Raw genomic sequence first — 20,619 nt, 5'->3', positions numbered from 1 at the left:
CTGCATCTGCTGGGACTTAGACTCTATATAGTAAGTGAATCAAGTGAGGCATCCAGAGTGAAGTCTTGTCCAGTTTTGTTGGATCAAGTTGGCACAGTTCAAGGACATTGACAAGGTGCTCAGTCATGTTTGTGCAAACACATCTGTATTGGATTCTTGCCCCTCACAGCTTATTAAATCTGACAGTGAGGGAATGGTCAGGCGGGCCTTGTGAGAGAGAGTGGTACCCGGGCTACCCCAAGAAGCGATGGTGAATAAATCATCCCTGGATCTGGAATACGTTTACAACTTCGGCCAGTAAAAAATGTCCCTTTCCTGGGCAGAGTCCTTAACCGGGTGGTTGCTAACCACCTCTTTGATGAGATCGATTATCTGAATCCATTTCAGTTATGGTTCAGGTCAGGTTTTGGCATGAACAGCCTTGGTCATCTATGTCATGAGAAAGACAGCAGGTGTGCAAGCCTGTTGATTCGCTTTGATTTCCTAGCAGCTTTTGATACGATCAACCATGGTATCTTTCTGTGGCAACTATCTGAGTTGGGAGTAGAGGGTACTGCATTGCAGTGGCTTCGCTCCTAATTGGATGGTCAGCTCCAGAAGGTGGTACTTAGAGGATATTGCTTGGTCCCAGAGATTCTCCGTTATGGAGTTCTGCAAAGGTAGGTTTTGTCCTCCCATGCTATTGAGTGAGGTCATCCAGAGTTTGGAGTGCATTGCCATCGTTATGCTGATGACATGCAGCTATATTTCTTCTTTTCATCTTCATCATGTGAGGCTGTGAATGTGCTAAATCAATGCCTGTCTGCAACAATGGACTGGATGAGGGCTAAAAAACTGAAACACAACCCAAACAAGACTTAGATGCTGTTAGTAGGCAGTTTGCCTGACTGGATGTCAGGTGTTCACAGCCTATTCTGGACAGGTTTGCACACCTCCTGAAAAAGTAGGTTTGTAGCTTGGAGTTTCTTCTGGAGTCATCACTGTCACTTAAGGTTCAGATGGCCTCAATTTAAATGCTAGAAACAATCAATTACCAAGGCAAAAAGAGTCCTGCTTACCTGAGTTCCAGGGGGGGCTAAACCTGTGAAATATAAAACAGGAAACCAAATTTTAGATAATACAGCTAAAATAATCCCTTTTCAGAAGGACAAACTTAAAATCTGAACTGAAAATTCAACATCTAAAGAAGATGCTCAACACTGACATTGAAGATCAACTTGCTAGGTTCTCAGTTTTCTACAAGTCACTAAAGTCAACTCTATTATATTCTGGAAAAACAATATTCATATGCCAACAAAATGGGCCCTGCAATAAAATATTACACTACGTATGAAGTGCTCCTGTTTAGTTTTATAATCAGTCAACCTTATTGTTTTACACAATTCTCCATCCAACTCCCACCCCCAGTCAGATTGTTTCCCACCCCATAACAGTCATTCAGCATTCCATGGTCACTGAACTCTTAGTCCTGCCTGTGCTGTTTTTGGTGTGCTCCCCACACCCAGTGGTTATTCCCTCCTAAATAATTTTCCCTTGGTAGTGCCCCACCCAAATCTTTCTTCAAAGACCCTGCCTTCTAGTTCTTTGAAGAAAGCACCCAACCATTTCAACCACTGTGAAGCAAGTGAGAAGGGATATTTTCAATTCTTTAAAATCAACCGTTTACATTTTTAATGATTATTAGAAAATGTACTATTCATGTATATCGTCTGATTAAACTATTAAACAAGTGATTTATTATTTATACTTACCGATTTGAGAATCCATATTGTTCACTCCTGGCTGAAGAATGATAAAGATATTTAAAATACATGGCACCTATTATGTACTAAATTATGTACTAAGTCAACTAATATTACTTTTCTGGCCGCAAGTAATCACCACAACTGAATGCATATTCCCCTCCCCTTTTATCTTAAACCAGATATTGCTAGCCCAGCTCGACGAGAAACATGTTTTGTGCAAGACTACATTCAAACATCCAGATAAGATGTGAATAAAATATAGTTAAACATCATTCTCCATCTACATTTACCAATGACCTGCTTTCCTCACATGCTCTTAGGGGAAGGGCATCACCACTATTTAGCATGGCTGAGGGCAATTTTAAGCTCTGCTACTACCTGCTCCATCCTCCTGGATGCCAAAAGGAGGTAAGGGTAAGATGAATCCAAAACTAAACAAAGACAGCTCAGCAGTGCCTCATGCTCTGAAGCTGTTAAGGCATTTTAGGAGGCTTCATTTATCTTAGAAGCTTTATTCTGCAAACATGCGGTTAAGGCATGCATGCTTCAGAACTATAGTTTAGGATTATGTGTGCACTTTTCCCTCATCAAAGTGACAGGCAATCCAATTTTGTTCAGGAACCGATTGTCCTCTCACCCCCGGACCAAGGCAGAAGGCTGGATGACACAGGGCCCTACCTCAAAGCTCCACCCCCCATGATGTCAGCATGCTTCACCCACTTTTTTCCCCTACAGAGAAACCAACTCAGTTTGCAGGAGCCATCTGAGTCTTTCCTCAGCAGGGCACGAGTAGGGTGGAAAGGGAGCTGACTTGCAAACGCTGGCCAAGGAGAGCACACCCTTCTTATCCTGCTCATGACCCCTTGGCCAGCAACTGCATGCCCCAGATGTGTAGAGCACCTCCTTCTGCCCTGCTCACATCCCGAAAGGGTGTCAAGGGGATGGGAAGTGAAGAGAGAGCTAATCTAGATGGGCCTTTAGTATTACCCAGCATGGCTCTTCTTACATTAGAATAACAAAATCTGATGCTCCTACAGCAATGGAGATGCATGAATCTGCTCTTTAAAGTCAAACAAGATGTGATCAGAGCAGTGACTACCCTATTGACATATAAATCAAAGATGTGGGATATCTAATTTTATCAACAAAAGGCCAGTTGAACCAAAAACCTCCCGCCCCACATCCCTGCTGTCTGTTGCTCTAGGCACTCTTCTTCAAGCTGAGCTCACTTCTGGATTTGGAACTAGGTAATAGAAGGGGTGCCATGTCTCCACACCGGCTAACTTTTTGATATTACAACTAAGAGTCATCAACCCCTCACCCTCATTTTATAGGTGAATAAAGCTGACATATGAACAAATGTGCTTCCCCACTGCATAGTTTGCCCTGTTCACACATGTGACCTGGCTGCTTTTCTTTCTATGCTATTCGTTCTGAACATGAGGACAGGATATAGCCATTCCACAACAATATTTGCCAGTGATGTGTAAACAGACTAGTTCTCAAAGAGGTTTCTCTAGGGCTAGAGGATCCCATAAAAGAGAGTAGGGAGAAGTAGCTAGCTTGCATGTGCCTTATCAACAATTATATTAACTTGCTGACAAGTCTTTAAACACACTGGTACTCTAGAAAAAACAATTTGATTCAACTCCAATGGCCACTCATGCCTTCAGATTTTATTAAGGTTAATTTTGATACAAATGGTATGTGCATCATTTGTATCAAATGCATATAATTTGTATCAGGCTCATTTCGATATATGTATACATATTTTTTTTTTAAAAAAAGGACTACCAGAAATGTACTGATCATTCTACTAAGAATTTAAGGTTAATGTGTAATTAAGTATGAAAGTAGTCACTCACTCCTGAGTAATCACTTATCTAATAATAAATAGATTAATAAAAAGTCAGTCACCTAATAAAAATCTGAGCCATTAACAATTTCTTCCCTTTAGTAGCCTTCAATAATTAACAACGTAGTTATTCAAGGTTAGCAATTTTTTCAAGAGAAAAAGATAGCTCTTAAATACAGAAGTCAGAATAGCAAGTTGAGATTACTTTAAAAAAACAAAAATAGATTTAATAACTACCGGTCCCGGAGGCTGCATGGGAGCATGAGACATATGTGGTGCCATCATTCCAGGCATCACCGATTGCATCATTCCAGGCATCTACAATTAAAATATGGTTATAGTATGTGTTTACACCTCAATACAAATTGCTACATATGTAAGCTTTTTATGTTGGCAGGAAGGTAGTGTTAACCCCTTTCCAACATAAATAACTTGGGGCATAACAAAGGATTATAGATAAATATGTAAAATGCTGAATAAGCCAAATGAGGGAGTCAAGACAATAGTTTGTCAATTTTCTGGGTATATAATATTTAGGCTCTAAGTGGCCAGAAGAATTATTGTAGACAATGCAATCTTAGAGGGCCAACAAATAAAGACAAGATTATTTTCCAGCTACTAATGATGGTCTGTCCAAAGGGAACCCAAAGCAAAAAGTGAAGGAAGTGGAGGTTTGGGGTTGGGGGGATAGCAGGAAAGTTCTCAAAAATATAGGGCTCAAAAGGCCGGTGCTTTAATAATAAGATAACCCAAAACTTTAGCACTATTCATGAATCACTGCAAGAATGGGGCCCAAATTATTTAAGTTCCAAAACCTCTAATTCTAGTTCCCAAAACAAATCCCTGTCAATGTAAGCTCTAGTAATCTTGAGGGCTCATTTACCTCATCTATGAACAGAGGATAATACCTGAAGAACTTGTCTCACAGGGCTGGAGTAAGAGTTATGCTTGCAAAGATGTTCCAAGATGAAGAGTACTATAAAGTTTAAGAATTAAGACTGCAGGGTTCAAAAACATGAACTGTTAAAAAAAAAAGCCGAGAAAAGCATGCAACAAGGATGCAAACTACCACAGCCACTTAAACCACTTCACTGCCCTTGTTCCTTAAAGCATCATAAATATGGTGAGGAGGACAATTCTCCACACACTAGTGATGTTGCAAGGCAATGAATATGTGAGGGAATAGTATAAGCCATCCAAGGCATAGATCCAAGGCAGTTACTACGAAGAACTAACTTGCTTGTGTATGCAAATAGTATTTTAACTGGAAATGAGTTTCTGAAAAAAAAGCTATAAGTTTTATTTCCAATACTTTTCATCATCCAGGAACTATTAGGGACTAAGAGGATGGCAACAAGAGCAACAGATTGTACAAATATTAATCATATATTAAATTGGCCATATTTAGCCAATTTGATTGGCAAGTCCCACAAATAGTTCTTGGGAAATCACCCCCCAAAATATGGTGACAATCCCTGGAGGGTTGGCCAAGTGACCCCATTCCCATGTATCTTCAGGGAGCATCGGGTTATTGCTCCCTCTTACCTTCCATCTTGTGTGGAGGGAGAGGTATTTGGTAGGGCTACTGCTCCACCCTCAATCCACAAGGTTTTCTTGGAAGCGTGAGGAAGAGAAGAAAGAATGGGAGTGGCCCTCCCATTCCCCACCATCCTGTAGAAGCAGGAGAAGAAAGGAGTCTTGCCCCACTGCTGCTTCCAAATAATTGTGTTCCACGCAAGAGATGCTCCCTAAAAATGTCTATCCAGTAGCTTCAAAACAAAGGATTCCTTAATCCAGGTGCCAAATTCATAGCCTCCAGGTCACGAACTGTATTCCAGCCACGTAGCACAAAATACTGGTATGCTTGATAAATCCAGTTTGTGTTGACCCAGGTGAGCCACAAAACCTCAGGGTTTATCAAACATCTGGTGGCCCACAATATATGGTTATACAGCCCATTATCTGTGCATTTGGCAAGCATAACTGTAGGTAGCCGTAACTTTTTGAGATATGCACATAGTTCTCAAGATCAGGATCTCTATCTCTATAAACCAGGAGAAGGGGTACTCTAGGAACAAATTATTATTTAAATAAGGGTAACTTCTATAGTGGAGTATGAAGAAACATCAGTGGGTAAATCTCCAATGAAAAGTGGTGGCCCCCAAAAGCAACGAGGAGAGAGGTTCTAACATCCACAAGCTATTCTCTTAACAAATAGATAAAATCTCTTGGAGGAAGGAATCTTAATGGATGGTATAACAGATTCATACATGAAGTCTAAGACACCCGCCCCCCTTTATATTCTGCATACTGGACAACTACATTCTGACCTATTTTCCCCCCTTAACATTCACTTCTACAACATCTACCAGAAGATTCCCAAGTTATTTATTTGCATTCCCCTCGCCCTCCAATTTATGCCCTAGGATTTCCACATCATGTGAAAATAACAGGTAAGATGCTGATTGACAGCAACATGAGAATGATGGAAGTATAACGGGAAATAACAGCCAGGGGGAAAGTTGATTAGTAAAACTAAATTGGAGAATACAAAGTTTTTTCTACTGACTGAGAAAAATGGGTCTCAGATAAATGGGTCATCAGATAAATAGTTCTCATTACCCAAATTCCTTTGCATATGTTCTCTTTCTCCCTTTCATCCTAGTCTAAGCTACACTATACTCATGTGTACTAACAAACCGCTACGCTGTTCATAATCTGGAAGGATGCCAGCTACCTATCTGACCTGCTAACTACATGCTAGGGCAGAGGCCCCTTTATTCACCTTCAACTTGAATGTCAGGGAAGAGATGGAAGCTGATGAAAGGGAGTCTGACACTAAGAGACAGAAAAAGGCCAGCTTTCCTGAATCCAAGCTGACTAGGTTCTTTAAAATCCACGCTCTTAGCTGAAGTGTTAGAACTACTACAAATAAGGGAAAGAAAATAAAAGTTCAGGTTGAAAGGGCCCAACTGCTCACTGGTTACAGCTCTCAGGATTCTTGAGCAACGTGAGAAGTATTCTGTGCATTCTGAGCATGTAAGGCTGAAACCAATGGCAAGCAATACAGGGCTAAAATCCTTTCACACCTCCAGCTGCTACACAGAAGATATAATTTGTCTATATGCAAGAAATCTTCTGATTAATCAATGAAGTGAAGAATAAGTTTTTTGTTTTACAAAAAAGAAAAGGAGATTAAAAAGACTGCAGTGATGTGAAACTCAGAGTAAGTGCCAACTATTATTGGATTACTGTTACGAAATCTTAATGTATTTTTAAGAAACTACGAAGGTAACAAAAAACACAGAAATCAACATACCTGCCCCATTTGCGGTCCTCCCATTGGAGGCATCATCTGAGGCATCATTCCATGAGACACTGGAGGCATATTGGGCGGCCTTTGTCCCATAGGATGCATGCCCATGGGTGGGTAATGAGGCATGCCTGGATGTCCCATCTGAAAAATATGGCAGTTCAAGATTCCAAGGACTTAGAAACATAAACAGATACATTGCTACAGAACCAATTCATCAATATGTGTTTTTGAAAGGTTATATATAAAACTCAATACTTCTGCATAAAGTAGTCTCCATGAGTACTCTGGCATTCTGTGGTGTTAATGCATACAGTGGGCATGGACAACTCATGGCCCTCTAGATGTTTTAACTTGCAACTCCCATCAGCCCAAGCCAATATAGCAAATGGTGAGGGATGATGGGAGTTGTAGGCCACAATAGCTGTAGGGCCACAAGTTGCCCACCGTTGGCCTACAGTACTTCATTGTGCAATATGTCTTACATGAAAAACAAAGGGTTTTGTTCTATGTTGCTCTCTCAACCATATCAGAGAATCATTTCTTGTATTGTCTATTTCAGGACCAAAAATAATTTTAACAATGCAATAAATCCAGGACCAAAAATGAGTATATTGAGTGGGATCCAAAAGTGCCTTTTGGCAAATACACAATGCCATTTGTGAAAGAAGCTCTAATAAACCAGAGGCTTCCACAAACAGAAGAGGAAGGAGAGGTGATTTCCCTCCAACACACAGTCCCTAAAGTGCATGATAAGTCAAGATGCTCATTTCTTCCTACATTATATCCTGATGTTCCCTGTCTCTCCTGATCCATTTTTTTTCTTAAGTATTTAAAAAGCCAAACCTAGAAGACTGGCAATAATGTGTCTATTTCCTGTAATGCATCTGGGTCCCACAAGTGCCTTCAGAAGCATTCTAAAAAATAAAAAAGGTGGATGTCTGCAGCCCAGCACGTCACTTTGAAGTATGCACAGAAAAAAGAAAGGTAAACTGGGCTGGAAAGCAACTTGGAAGATATGGGGTTGAGGGAAGCATCCTGAGGGGCTAGAGGGAATGGCAGGGAGTAAGGTTATTTAACTGTGTTTCTGTATATTTTGCTATTTTTTGGTGACTGTTTTCTTTTGGCATGTGTTAGCTGGTTTATTTTGGTTCTTTGGTGTGTACAAGTGTGTGTGTATGCGTGCAAGCACTTTGCCTGGTTTGGGGGAAGTTTGGTGTGTGGGCTCTGTGTGTGTGTTTGTAAGAGCATCACCAGTTTTCTTTCTGCGAAATGGATATTTTGTTGTGCTTTGTGGTGGTGATTTGACATTTGGGGTTCAGAACCCACTTCTGCTTTGTATTCAGTTTCTTGGCCAAGTTATTTGTCTCTGAACTTCACTTGCCTTCTGTGAAATAGATATTGGAACAGAAAACTGTGCATTCAAAAGACTGTTTTTGTGTTTTGGAACTATCACCCCACATTTAGCTTCTGTTCAAGATCTTGGGCAAATTACTATTCTTTTAGCCTCATGGCATTGCCTTCTTGGAATTGGGGGCAGTATTCAATAACTGCTAAGGTAAATTATGCTGTATTTGTTAAATGACCTCTGGTACAATGCCAGTAGTGTTTGTTGTTGCAACGGGTATACTTTAGGAGCAGTGTCAAACTGGACAGAGCCCAGGGTGTTTTATGACAACCCACACTGTCATGGCAGCCATTTTGTGAGAACACTCACAACACCCTCTCAAAATCTGTAATGCACTCACTGGTCTGAAATGGTTGATATGCATGTTTGACAGACCTGACCTGAAGTTTCTAACTTTCTAAATGAATTCAACAAGCAACATTTAAAGAGTAAAATGAAATTAAAGACCACAATCAAAGACACCCATAAATTATTGAACTGCTTCACACATTATGTTTCTATGACATTTTAAGTACACACTAAAACATGTCTGAACTAAGGATCTTGGCTTGTTGCTTCCCTTATAAGCCAGGATCACAAACTAGGGTTTGTTCTTTGTTTACGCACCCTAGCTTTACTTCAGATGACACTAGCATAATGCTCCCGCTAAGCCACGATTCTCATCATTCTGTATGAATGCAACCATTATCCTCTACTATGAAACTGGTTTCTAGTACTAGTCAGAAGCTACTGCTAGTGGGAATGCAAGAGTTCATAAGATTAGTTAAAAATACTATACAACAAAAACGAGGAACTCAGAGGGATTCATTAATTTCAATAGATTAATTACATTACATAATGTCCTTTCAGATAAGTTTTCTAAACAGCAACACAGTAATAATCTTATTCCCATTGATTCCCAATTTGTCTACATAAATTGTTGAAAATCTAAAGTAATTCTCTATGTGCACAGATATTTTGTTCCAAAATAGCCATATTCAGACTAAGCCAAAATTTATGTAATGTATTTCTTCAATTCTAAGATGCACTTCCCCCCCATATAAACATCTCTAAAAATGGGGTGCGTCTTAGAATCATGGGTGTGTCTTAGGTTTTTTTTTGCTGTTGGTGGTACTGAAATTAGTGGGCGTCTTACAATCGATGGCGTCTTACAATTGAAGAAATACGGTATGTAACTTTTTATGCAAGCAAAAGGTTACTTTTCCTCTTATTCTATGGGTAGGCCATCAGAGGGAGAGGAAGCGGCAGCCAGGCACCTCTCCATTGTGCCTGGGTCCAGATCCAGCTGACAGCCCCCTCCCTCCTACTACCAACTGTAGTTGCTGAGGCCATCAGAGGGAAAGAAAGCAGCAGCCAGGCATCCCTCCATTGTGCCTTGATCTGTATGAGGCTATTAGAGGGAGAGGGAAAGGAAGCAGTTGCTGAACTCTGTGACTAAGAATCTAGCACCTGAATTATTTTTCCCCTCCTCCCTCCCAATTCCCTTTCCTTTTGTGTCATGTTGAAGACAGTCCCTGTGGGCGGAGACTGTCTTAAGACATATTTTTGTAAGCTGCCTTGAGAGTCTTTTTTTGGCTAAAGGGCAGGATAAAAGTGCTATAATAAGTTATAAATAAATCTAGTAGTTAATGAACACAAGGTTATCAAGTACTGAATCTACCGCTAAAGTTAATGCATAACCAGCCAGCTAGCAGTTAACCAGTCTAAATCATGTACTAAATCAAGAAACACCAAAATATTGTCTTCGGAAATGATGTGCTGGAGGGATAATCTCAGGACAATATGCTTAAGTATGTAAAGTGGACCTACACTTACTACTACAACTCAAATCTATTGGAAGTATTTGTGCCACAACTCTGATATGTTGGAAGTATTTGTGCCACTTCTTCCACGATGCTGTGCCTGGACACTGAAGAGTTGACTAAAGCAGGCTCCGAGGTATTTCTTAGAACCATACTTTCTCCCACTTTTTACGTGCAGGTCAGGACGGAGCCCCGAAACGTTCTTAAATTTTGCCTATAGGCGCCCCCACTCATAACCGTACCCCTCCTCCGCGCCCCCCCCAAGCCCATTGGGGAAAGCAGTTTATTGGTTTTCCACTCACCATAAGGGACTCTCGGCCCATGCCGCCGCCGCCGCCGCCTCCTCCGCCGCCGCCTCCACCGCCCGGTCGCATCGAAGGATTGAGGAGGCTCCCGCCGCCGCCTCCCCCTCCGCACCTGCCCAGCATCCTGCCCCTGAGCGGCTGGCGGGAGGAGGGCCCGAAGGGCAAGAGAGGTTCGGGCTCCCCTCGAGGCGGGAGGAGAGGAGCCAAGAGACTGACGGGCTTCCCAGGCGGCCAATCGGGGCGGCCTCCCATGCGGGCGCTCTTCGGCGACTGCTCCGGGCCGGCGGCCACCACGGGGCGCACGCCTTCGCCGGGGTTGAGCTGCATAAGGGGAGGTGGCTTGGGCAGGGAGAAGGGGAGCGGTTGAGGGGAGGCCGCGGCGGCTGCCGATTCCCCGCCAGACATCGCCTCCCCCTCACCGGGCCCGGCTCCGACGAGCCTGCCCTCCCGGCTCCGGCGCGAGTTGCGCGAAACCGTTAGCGAAACGCGAGCGGCGGGGGTGAGGGCCTGGCCTACCGGGAAGGGAACGAAAGGGGCCGGTCGAAAGTCAGGCTCACCGCTACTGTGGGGGACCCGCGGGCGGGGAGAGAGGAGAAACAAAACCTCACACCGGTGGTGGTGGGGGGCAGGGAGAGGAGCATGGGCCTCCGCCTCTCAGCGGGGGGGGGGCGCAAAGGCGCGCGTGGGTCAGACCTCATCAAATGTGGGCCTGAGGAGGAATGGAAAGTGCAGAGGGAAACGCGCGGGGGGAGGGAGGGAGAGTGAGGCGCGCGCGCAGTGAACGCTGGGAAAGTGGCGAGGTTGGGGGTAGGGCTACGGAAGCCCAAGAGGTACTTTCAACTACAAGGGAAGAAAGGGAGGGGAGGGGGAGACGCGGGGAGGGGAGAGGGAGGCTCCTGTGGCAAAGGAGAGGCGGGGCTGATCCACCTCGCCACGAGCCGCCGCGTTGTTTCTTTAACGGGAACGCAGCAGGATGAGGTCCTCTGGGCCTAACCGTTGCTGGAGCGGCGCAGGGGGAGGGGAGGAGGGAGGAAGAGGCGGGGCTCCTGGCGTCTCTCTTTCCCGCCTTCTTCCGGCTTGGTTACCCTATAGGCCCGCCTTCCAGGCTTCGTAGTCTTCCGGTTGAGGGGGGAACTTTCAAAGCCGCTTCCTTTGGCGGGTCCGTTGGGTTCCTTTCCCCGCGCTCGAGCGCTCCGTTGCCATGGCTGTGTATTACAGGGGCGCCTCCGGTAGTTACAGTCAGACCGGCCGCGCGGGGCCCGGTGCTCCTTGGCCGCCGGAAAGAGGCGAGGTGACGCGGAGCTTCCAGTCGGTGCTCGAAGAAGAGGGTGGCGGAGGGGACGTGCTCGGCGGCGTTGGTAGAAGTTACGACGGAGCCTCCGCCTCCCGGGCTGGCCTTTCCCCGTCGCCGCACGGAGCCGACGGGGCGGGGCGCCGGTGGCCCAGCAGGGCCTGCTCCGTGCTCTGTTGCCTCTTGGCCGTGTCCCTGCTGGCTTTCCTGCTGGCCATCGCTTGCCTGGTGCTGAGAGGTGACCGAGGGTGGGCTGTTGCCGGGGAGGGAGAGGTTCGGCCCTCTTGGCGGGCAGGTGAGGCTCACGTTCCCCAGTGCCGAAACGAAGGTTTCCGTATTCCAGGGGTGGTTGAGTTATGGCAATATGGGGGTACTTGAGTTTCAGGGAATGCGTGTTTATATGCAGGGCATTGTCTAGTCTCATACTTGAGAGTTTTTCCTAAAATGGTTTGTTTTTCTGAGATCCTCATGTGCACAGTTGCAACAGAGAAATTGCATCTAGTTTAATAAGGCATTAAAATCAAATTAAAGCTAGTCTTTCAGAGACTTACTTGTCTATTTGGTTAATTGTGCCAGGTAGTGGCTAGATTTTTTTTTGCAATTTTGTGTAAATGGTGTAACATAAGTATTGGCAGAAAGTCTTAAACAAGCAGGTAGGAAAGTGAAAATACTCTTCACTGTATCTGACAGCTTAATCTATATATATATATAAAAATTAAGGCAGAGTACTGCCATTGGCTCTGATTAAATCCCATTGAAATGAGTTGTTGTGAATTTATCTTTGGCACTGATTGAAAGCCAGAGTGAGGGTTTGGAATATAAGCTATATTTTGTGTTACTTGCTATAGATTTTTTTTTTTAATTTTACAGCAATCTGCCACCAGAGCCTCTACACACATAGTTACTGGTACACAGTAGCATATAAATATGATCCTAATTGATACTTTTAATGTAACTAAGAGCTTAATCCTATGCGTGTTTAGATAGGAAAAAGGCATAGAACTCCCAGAATTTAATGATGCGATTTAAGCTATCTTGACTGGGGAATACTGGGGGCATGTCTACACCTAAGGGTGTAGAGGGAGCAAGGGGGGAGGATCTTGGGATTACCTGCTTCTGCGATTCTCCCCCTGTTTCTTGATGGCTGCACAACAACCTGGAAGGGAAGAGGGACATCGCGGCTGCCATTCCCCCTCCCACCCACCCCTGAACAGAGACATTGCGAAATTGCTCTCCAGTGCTTTTATGTTTAAAAAACCCACCTTGCAACTGCTCTCCACCCCCCATGGGCACAGGCTGCCCCTGCACAGCTTCGTGCCCATTTCCAGAACACTGCTACTCGTGGGGAAGAAGGGACGACTTGGGAGCAGCAGCCACACCGCTCACACTCCTCAGGATGGTCCCGTGACCGCGGAAATATCAAGAAATCTGTGGTCCCAGATACCCCAGGAAAAGTCCCTGGTCATCCAGGTTGCCCCCAGGATCCCCTGTGTGTCATGTGGACACACAGGGATGACCTGGAGATGACTCCAGGATATAGGCATGGTGCAGACATGCCCTGGGAGCTGTATGACCTCCTTCTCTCTAAATATGCATAGGATTGAGCCATAAATTAAGACAAAATGCTATATAACCACTTGTTTTTCCCTCTAACTGCTTGAATTTAATGTAGTTTCATTGTTGGCCATTTTTGCCTGCAGATTTGCGATATGAAAAAGGAAAGACCCATGAAAGCATAGAAACAAGTCTTTTAGGTAAGGGTTGTTCATTACTTCATTTTGGAATAGTGGCAGTATTATTCAGTTTGTTTGGTGATGCTTGTTGGCTGTGATTAATCATCCTGCAACTCATGCAAAAAAAATTAAAGGGTAACTAAGTGTTGTAAATTAGTATAGCAAATTATATAACGCCCAATAATATATAGTGAAACCCTATTATGATATGAAAATCACAATCTGGGTTTTGTTTCCATAGAAATTGCTTTGTTGTTTATTCGTTCAGTCGTTTCCGACTCTTCGTGACTTCATGGACCAGCCCACGCCAGAGCTTTCTGTCGGCTGTCGCCACCCCTAGCTCCCCCAAGGTCAAGTCTGTCCGCTCCAGAATATCATCCATCCATCTTGCCCTTGGTCGGCCCCTCTTCCTTTTGCCTTCCACTTTCCCTAGCATCAGCCTCTTCTCCAGGGTATCCTGTCTTCTCATTATGTGGCCAAAGTACTTCAGTTTTGCCTTTAACACCATTCCCTCAAGTGAGCAGTCTGGCTTTATTTCCTGGAGTATGGACTGGTTTGATCTTCTTGCAGTCCAAGGCACTTTCAGAATTTTCCTCCAACACCACAGTTCAAAAGCATCTATCTTCCTTCGCTCAGCCTTCCTTATGGTCCAGCTCTCGCAGCCATAGGTTACTATGGGGAATACCATTGCTTTAACTATGCGGACCTTTGTTGTCAGTGTGGTGGCTCTGCTCTTAACTATTTTATCAAGATTTGTCATTGCTCTCCTCCCAAGAAGTAAACGTCTTCTGATTTCCTGGCTGCAGTCAGCGCCTGCAGTAATCTTTGCGCCCAGAAATACAAAGTCTGTCACTGCCTCCACGTTTTCTCCCTCTATTTGCCAGTTATCAATCAAGCTGGTTGCCATAGTGCTAATTAATGAAGACTACAAACCTATGCACACTGAAATAGGAGCATGTCCCATTCAACTCAGTGGGACATACTTCTTGGTAAGCGTGCATAGGATTTGATTGTAAGAATCTATTTGGCTAGCTGAAGACCTGTTTTCTATTTTCTTCTGGACTGGGAGAGAACTTTCTCTGGCAGTGGATTTGGGACAACTCTCCTGTGCTCTTTCTATTTAAAGTTGTAATTTGAGCTTTCACCATTTACTCTTGTGTTTTTCTTCCGTAAGGATTTTGGAGTCTTCTTGTTCTAGCCTTGATGGCTGGGCTGTCATGTTGCAGCTTTTCTTGGACAGTGACTTATTTTGATTCGTTTGAACCAGGAATGTTTCCTCCTACTCCACTGTCACCTGCACGGTTCAAGTGAGTACTATTTTAATAAGACTGAAGTGTGAGTGGATATGAAATGAATGCAACATGTATATTAAGCTTCACACAAATTGCTATAATAAATGTTCAAAGAAAAATTACTTGGCTGGTAAATGAGCTGGTGGTGGCACAACTTTGTGTTCCAGGAAGTAAATATATGCTCATTGGTGTTGATTAGCTAACAGAGTGGTGTCTTAAACTGTCTAGTTTAGAATAGTGTGACTCCCATGTTATTGGTAATCAAGGATTTAATATTTGCATATATTGTTACTAAACATATTTTACATCATATCTAGTATAATTTGATTTTTGTTCAAAGAACAGTTTGGTTACCTTACATTTGTAAATTATAAAAATATTCTTTTTAAAGCAGCAGATTAAATAGTTTTACAAGCAGGCCAGCAGGGTGCGTTCTAGCATAAGTTTTCATATCTGCGTTTATCTTTAATTTAGTATTCCTGAAACATTTTAAGTGCAATGTCAAAAACAATTACAGTCCATTTACACTTGAAATTTAATAGCCCAACTAGAACTATATTTTCTGAAATTTCATATACATTGCTTTCTATGTCCAGAATATGTTCTGCGTATCTCACAATTCTAGGTATGTTCTTACTTCCTACCTTTCTACTCTACTCACTTACCTTTTCATGAAAGTATAGATCACATGAACATAGGAGTCAGGTTAAAGAATATTTATTAATTAATACTTTCAAATACTGGTTGTATGTTGTGTAGTAGTGGTTTCATAGAAGCAAATATAGAAGAGACAAAAGAAATATTTGTATATGAAATGTAGTTTAAATAAAACAAATGGCTAGGTTCCGCAGTCTATTTGCACAGAGTAACAACGTTCACTGTGGAAACTGGAAGTAACCTGCTGTATTTTAGGTTTTTTTATGACTTATGTTCTGTTAAATGAATTATCCTTCCTTTTGCATTAAAAATAAAGTTGAAATTATTTTTGAGAGAACAGGCAGGCTAGCATAAGAAACAATTTATTAGAAGTTGCAAAGTCAAGCTGATTCTACACCGTTTTTTTCAGCCCCATTTGTTGTGAATTGTTTCATAATTCACTTGACGTTAAAATATGGCTTTTAAAAGGGTTAGAGAAATTCATGGAGTACAGCAGCCATGATAGCAATATGGAACCTCCTTGTTCAAAGGCAGTACATTTCTTAATATTGGATGCTAAAGCAAACAGTTGGTATATCGGCTGTTATTCCCTTTTATGCCTTGTGTTAGTGCTTCCTAGAGCCATCTAGCTGGCGCTTGTTGGAATTAGGATGCTGAAATAGATGTACCTGTGGTATGATCTAGCAAGGCTTCTATGTTCTTATGTCTTAAGCAAGGGGTGGGGAACTGTAGCACTCAGCCTGACTTCATGAGGTTGGAGGGAGTTGGGAAGAGAGAAAAGGGGTGTGTGAGGATGGAAGCAAAACAGAAGGGGTGGGAGAGAGCCCTCTTCAAGTGATCATTTCAGACCACTGGCAAAGGTGATACGTCTTCTCCCTTGCAGCCTGCTAGGCAGTGAGGAAGGCAGAAGGAGAGGAAGGATGCCCTCCTTCCATGTTTGCATGTTGCCTGGCCAATACTACTGATAGATTACCCCAAGGAATGCGTCCTCAACAGAAAAAATGCTTCCTCGCTCTATCTTAAACATATATTTAACTTCAGAAGATCTGATTCCTTTGAAGCAGAGAAACATTGACCCAGTTCAGACCACATGCAAAACCATGGTGATTAAGCATTTTGAACTAAACATTATGGCTTAGCATGTTGTATGAACCATTCCTAACCATGGTGGCTACATAACTACGGTTTAAGCACACTCATTAATTTGCTGCAAAAGGGCTAGCAGCTTAACTGGCTTAGCATGTTGTTAAATCCTGGTTCTATGGGGTCAAATGAGAAGAGGCCTAAGCCAACTACATGATGCTTTTGAAGACACCACAGGAGGATGGCCTGTAGTGCCCAGGCTTGTTGCTCCTAACAGCCTTGTAATAAACCATGTAGACATTGCAAATTTTAATATGTTGTTTCTTATGATGGTCTTAACTTTATCTTAATTTTTTAGCGTTGCTACTTCCACCACCCCTGCTTGGCCACCACTGTATTCTCTGCCTTTCCCTCTTGCTATCAGTGCTATAGTACCTCCACATACTGCAACTGTATAGGAAGAGGCCAGTAGGTGGTGTGGTGGGATATGGATAAGGACAGCAATGAGCATGGCTGCTTGTTCATAGGCAAGTGTAAGGTGAATTTATTAGGAGACTTGAGCTTTTACAAATCAGTTGGATTAGCTTCTTAGCGTGTCATTGGTTCTTTTATAATTAGTTATTCGTGGACTTTCAACATAAGGCTTCCCCTTTAAGTCTGGCTCTTCAGAAGGATATTCATTTTCTTGAGGCCTAATATGTATGATTACGATTAGGTACAAGGAAGGGTTCTTGCTTAATCACATTGCTTTTAAGTGAAACAGCTTTAAGCATTCCTTTAAGAGTGGTGTATGCTCTCAGCGTATTCTCTATATGCTCTTCGTTGCTGACAGAGCGAACCATTTCCCCCCCCCCCCCCATATCTTACGTGTCTACATTTAGCAACTCTGGCTTTTTATAGTTACCTTTCTGAAGTGTATGAAGCACACAATTCTCTTATCCTAAATATAAAGATTGTTACCTGTTATTTTATGCTAAATAGCATGCTGAATAGATGCAGCAGAAATTTAGAATATTTGAGAAGGGATGCAAAACCCACTGAATCACCAGGCTTGCATGTAAAGTGACCAGAGGTAAACACATGAAATAGCTTGGACATTAGTACATGGTAATAATAATAATAACAACAACAACAACAACAACAACTTTTGAATGTATCCATGTAAAATTCCAATTCATCCTGTTAATTGAAATTATATTTGGTATTTTCACTGAATTGAGTTACGTTCCTTTAAAAACTCATTACATCACATTTGTAGTTTGACTTTTAATGTTTCTGCTTTTCTCCTCAGGCGAATGACAGGGCACTCATTCCACATGGGCTACAGCATGGCCATACTGAATGGCATAGTGGCGGCTCTCACCATAGTATGGTGTCTCCTGTAGTCTGCACTTGGATGTGTTTCTCACAATGTGTCACTTACGCAGATGGTACTTGAAATTGCCTCCACACTGGGCTGTTCTTGTGTATTATAGTATTTGCCAGAATAATCACTTTTGCTGTGTACTTTCTCCACATAGATGCCAAATGTTTTAGGAAGCAGCTGGAGACAATGCTAAGACAAACCAAATGGTAAAGACAGATTGGCAACAAAACCCAGTATATACAAAATGTCTCGCTGCATGGAGCGGATGCCACAATGAAGTGGTTTCAAACTGGCTCTACTTGGCAATCGTTCAATCTGGAAAAGTGCTGTTAAAATGCTCAAGATGTGCACTGGATGAGCTTGCGAGGCTGCCTTTTAGTCATACCAGCAAATGGACTTTAAGATCCTATTTTGACATGCTGCATTCAAGTCCGTGGCTATATATACTGTCCCATGTGACAGAAGGATGAAGTGGAAATATCTCTTTTTCCAAGATAATTCAAAGATTGAACTACATTTTGAACTCCTGGAATGTTACAGTTAGTGGATATTTTTACTTTTTAGATGCTGTTGGTGATCAGTCACACATCAGGTTTAAGCAGTTTTAAAGAGTTCTGTATTTTATATGATTTGAAATGTTATCCTGTGTAAATATGAGAGACAGTGCTGGCTCTTACTGCAACCTTCACCAACCTGGTATCCTTTGGATGTTTGGGATCACAACTGCCATCTGCTCCACCCAGAAGGTGTTTGACCCAGAAGACAAGTTTGTCCAATTATCTTTTCGCCTCCAGCTGCTTGCATCCTCCAGAAGTCTATTTTAGAGGGTTTCATAACCCTCTGAAGCAGACTTTCAGAAGGGAGGGAGGGGAATCAGCAAAAGTTACCCCCACCTCCCACAAACTTAACATTGGCACAAGCAAAGTCTGGATCCAAGCCATAAGCTTTTTACTTTCTCGTTTCAAAACACAGTACATCATTACATTTTAATAGCAAGTAACAAATGTAATTACATTTTATTTTAATTTTTAAAATACATCCTTTTAGTGTTTTACATCTTTCTTATATGCTGTTCTTCCGTAAGAAAACTTTTAATAGGAGTGTATGCAAAAATATTTCAAGAATATATGACAGTTGCACAACTTGATGGCCATGAATGCACTGCATTAATTCTCACTACCTCCACATGTGGTCTTCCAGATGTTTGGTATCAGAAATACCAGCATTCCTGACCATTGGGCATGCTGGCTGGAGCTGAAGTACAACACATCTGGAGGGCTACAGGTTGGAGAAGGCTGTCCTATATTTGAGCATTGTTCTCATGACTCAATAGGTGACTCAACAACTGATAAATGGAAATATGCATTAAGTGACTTATACGGATCCAACCTTATATTTTTAATATATAGCATAGAGCCAAAAAACAACCCTGTGCACACACTGGAATATTCCTATTCTGTTCCCCCTATCCTAAGCAAACATGTCTAAGGATTGGGGACCTTTCGGATGTTTTGCGATACAGTCTGGAGACAGTGCATGGGCAAGCGCAGGAACTAGTAACACTTAACTATGAAGATCACTTTGGATCCAAGACTCACTCTCTCTCCTTGTGTGTAAAGATATAATAGTTGCTTGTTCAGTTATAAATAGTTCTATTTTAGCTCATTTTGTCTATGCAATATTTTTCTGCATTATTAAATAAGCTATAGTTTATGTATTTTTTTATGCCAATAAACTACTTTTGTTTACAATTTGTAATCAATAGTTTTTGAACTTTTGTTCTGCATGCATACCCCTGTTTCCCCGAAAATAAGACAGTGTCTTATATTAATTTTTGCTCCCAAAGATGCGCTAGGTCTTATTTTCAGGGATGTCTTATTTTTCCATGAAGAATACGGTACACATTTATTGTTGAACAACAAAAAAAGGAAATTTATTACTTGTATACGGCTACCAGACATTCCACACACCCCCCACCTCAGTCACCCCTGTGTGTCTGTGCCGGCCAGATTCCACACAATGTGCCCGACTCCTGCCCCGCGCGACTCACTCACTGTCTAATTGTGAGTCAGGGCAGAGCGGGCAGCAGGCGGCAGAAGGCGCCAGCTTGTCCTGGTGGAGGCGCGGGCTCTCTGATTTAAAGAGACCTCGCACTGCCTGAACAGCTCTGGCTGCGCTGCGGCCAATCAGTGAGCTGCGTGGCGGCGCCCGCCGCTACGGTCCAGAGGAGTCAGACGCTTTACGGTAGCTTCGGTTTACGGTAGCTTATACTCCGGGGAGGTCTTATTTTCGGGGGATGTCTTACTTTCGGGGAAAGACGGCACTATTCCATTTCTTCACAACTAAGGGCTCTTCCAAAAATGCAATCGCAAGGCCTCCTTCATGGAATTTGATGAGATCATCAATTTGTAGCCCTCCTACGTTTTTTTCATTACTTTTTGTGTCTGTTATTATTTTGTTACCAGAAAAAAAATCAGTTAAGGAAGATAAAATGGAATAATTGCACAATGTTTTCAATTGTTAGCAATAAAACCCCATTGTCTGGAAGCGCCCTAACTGTAAACTTCCAGCCTCATACATAATCTCCAATACTTTCCTTGAAGAAGGGTCTCAACTACTGGCCTAACTTTTTATCTTGGACCATCTCTGTGCACATGCACCCCAAGTGGTACCTTATAGAAACTCCCATCCAAAGAATGTTAAGTCTTGTTGCAGCAGCCTTCACATGTTTGTATGCTGTATTGTATGGTGCCATTCCACATTGTAACT

General features: G+C 42.7%; 2 protein-coding genes across 3 annotated transcripts in view; one reads left to right on the top strand and one right to left on the bottom strand.

Annotated features, from left to right (window-relative positions):
* Positions 1-10,883, bottom strand: part of PRPF40A (pre-mRNA processing factor 40 homolog A) — a 39,586-nt gene extending 28,703 nt beyond the window's left edge. Inside the window, exons 1-5 of the mRNA XM_063116536.1 lie at positions 10,426-10,883; positions 6,920-7,057; positions 3,838-3,918; positions 1,752-1,782; positions 1,059-1,081 (exon numbers count right to left, since the gene is read on the bottom strand). Of these exons, the coding sequence (XP_062972606.1) occupies positions 1,059-1,081; positions 1,752-1,782; positions 3,838-3,918; positions 6,920-7,057; positions 10,426-10,833 (681 nt within the window). The 5' untranslated portion in view covers positions 10,834-10,883. The remainder of the gene's footprint in view (positions 1-1,058; positions 1,082-1,751; positions 1,783-3,837; positions 3,919-6,919; positions 7,058-10,425) is intronic.
* A 681-nt stretch (positions 10,884-11,564) lies between these two features.
* Positions 11,565-19,608, top strand: ARL6IP6 (ADP ribosylation factor like GTPase 6 interacting protein 6). Of its 2 annotated transcripts, none has more exons than XM_063116535.1 (4): positions 11,565-11,957; positions 13,420-13,473; positions 14,627-14,759; positions 17,776-19,608. In XM_063116535.1, exons 1-4 carry the CDS (start codon positions 11,630-11,632, stop codon positions 17,867-17,869), a joined length of 609 nt encoding a protein of 202 aa, XP_062972605.1. In that variant the 5' UTR covers positions 11,565-11,629; the 3' UTR covers positions 17,870-19,608. The 2 variants fall into 2 exon arrangements, with proteins under 2 accessions (XP_062972605.1, XP_062972604.1); XM_063116534.1 differs by having other exon boundaries at positions 11,565-12,014.
* Positions 19,609-20,619: the final 1,011 nt, after the last annotated feature.

This window comes from Elgaria multicarinata, chromosome 2, assembly GCF_023053635.1.
Source record: "Elgaria multicarinata webbii isolate HBS135686 ecotype San Diego chromosome 2, rElgMul1.1.pri, whole genome shotgun sequence".
NCBI classification, from domain to species: domain Eukaryota; kingdom Metazoa; phylum Chordata; class Lepidosauria; order Squamata; family Anguidae; genus Elgaria; species Elgaria multicarinata.
Note: the sequence above shows the minus strand (reverse complement) of the source record. Positions and strands in the feature narration are given on the sequence as shown.

What these genes read in the sequence shown, in the direction of transcription:
- ARL6IP6 (XM_063116534.1), top strand. Translation starts at nt 11,630, where the DNA reads ATGGCTGTGTATTACAGGGGCGCCTCCGGTAGTTACAGTCAGACCGGC. An exon ending in CATAGAAACAAGTCTTTTAG is followed by an intron (nt 13,474 to 14,626) that starts GTAAGGGTTGTT and finishes TTCTTCCGTAAG; the next exon opens with GATTTTGGAGTCTTCTTGTT. An exon ending in CTGTCACCTGCACGGTTCAA is followed by an intron (nt 14,760 to 17,775) that starts GTGAGTACTATT and finishes TTTTCTCCTCAG; the next exon opens with GCGAATGACAGGGCACTCAT.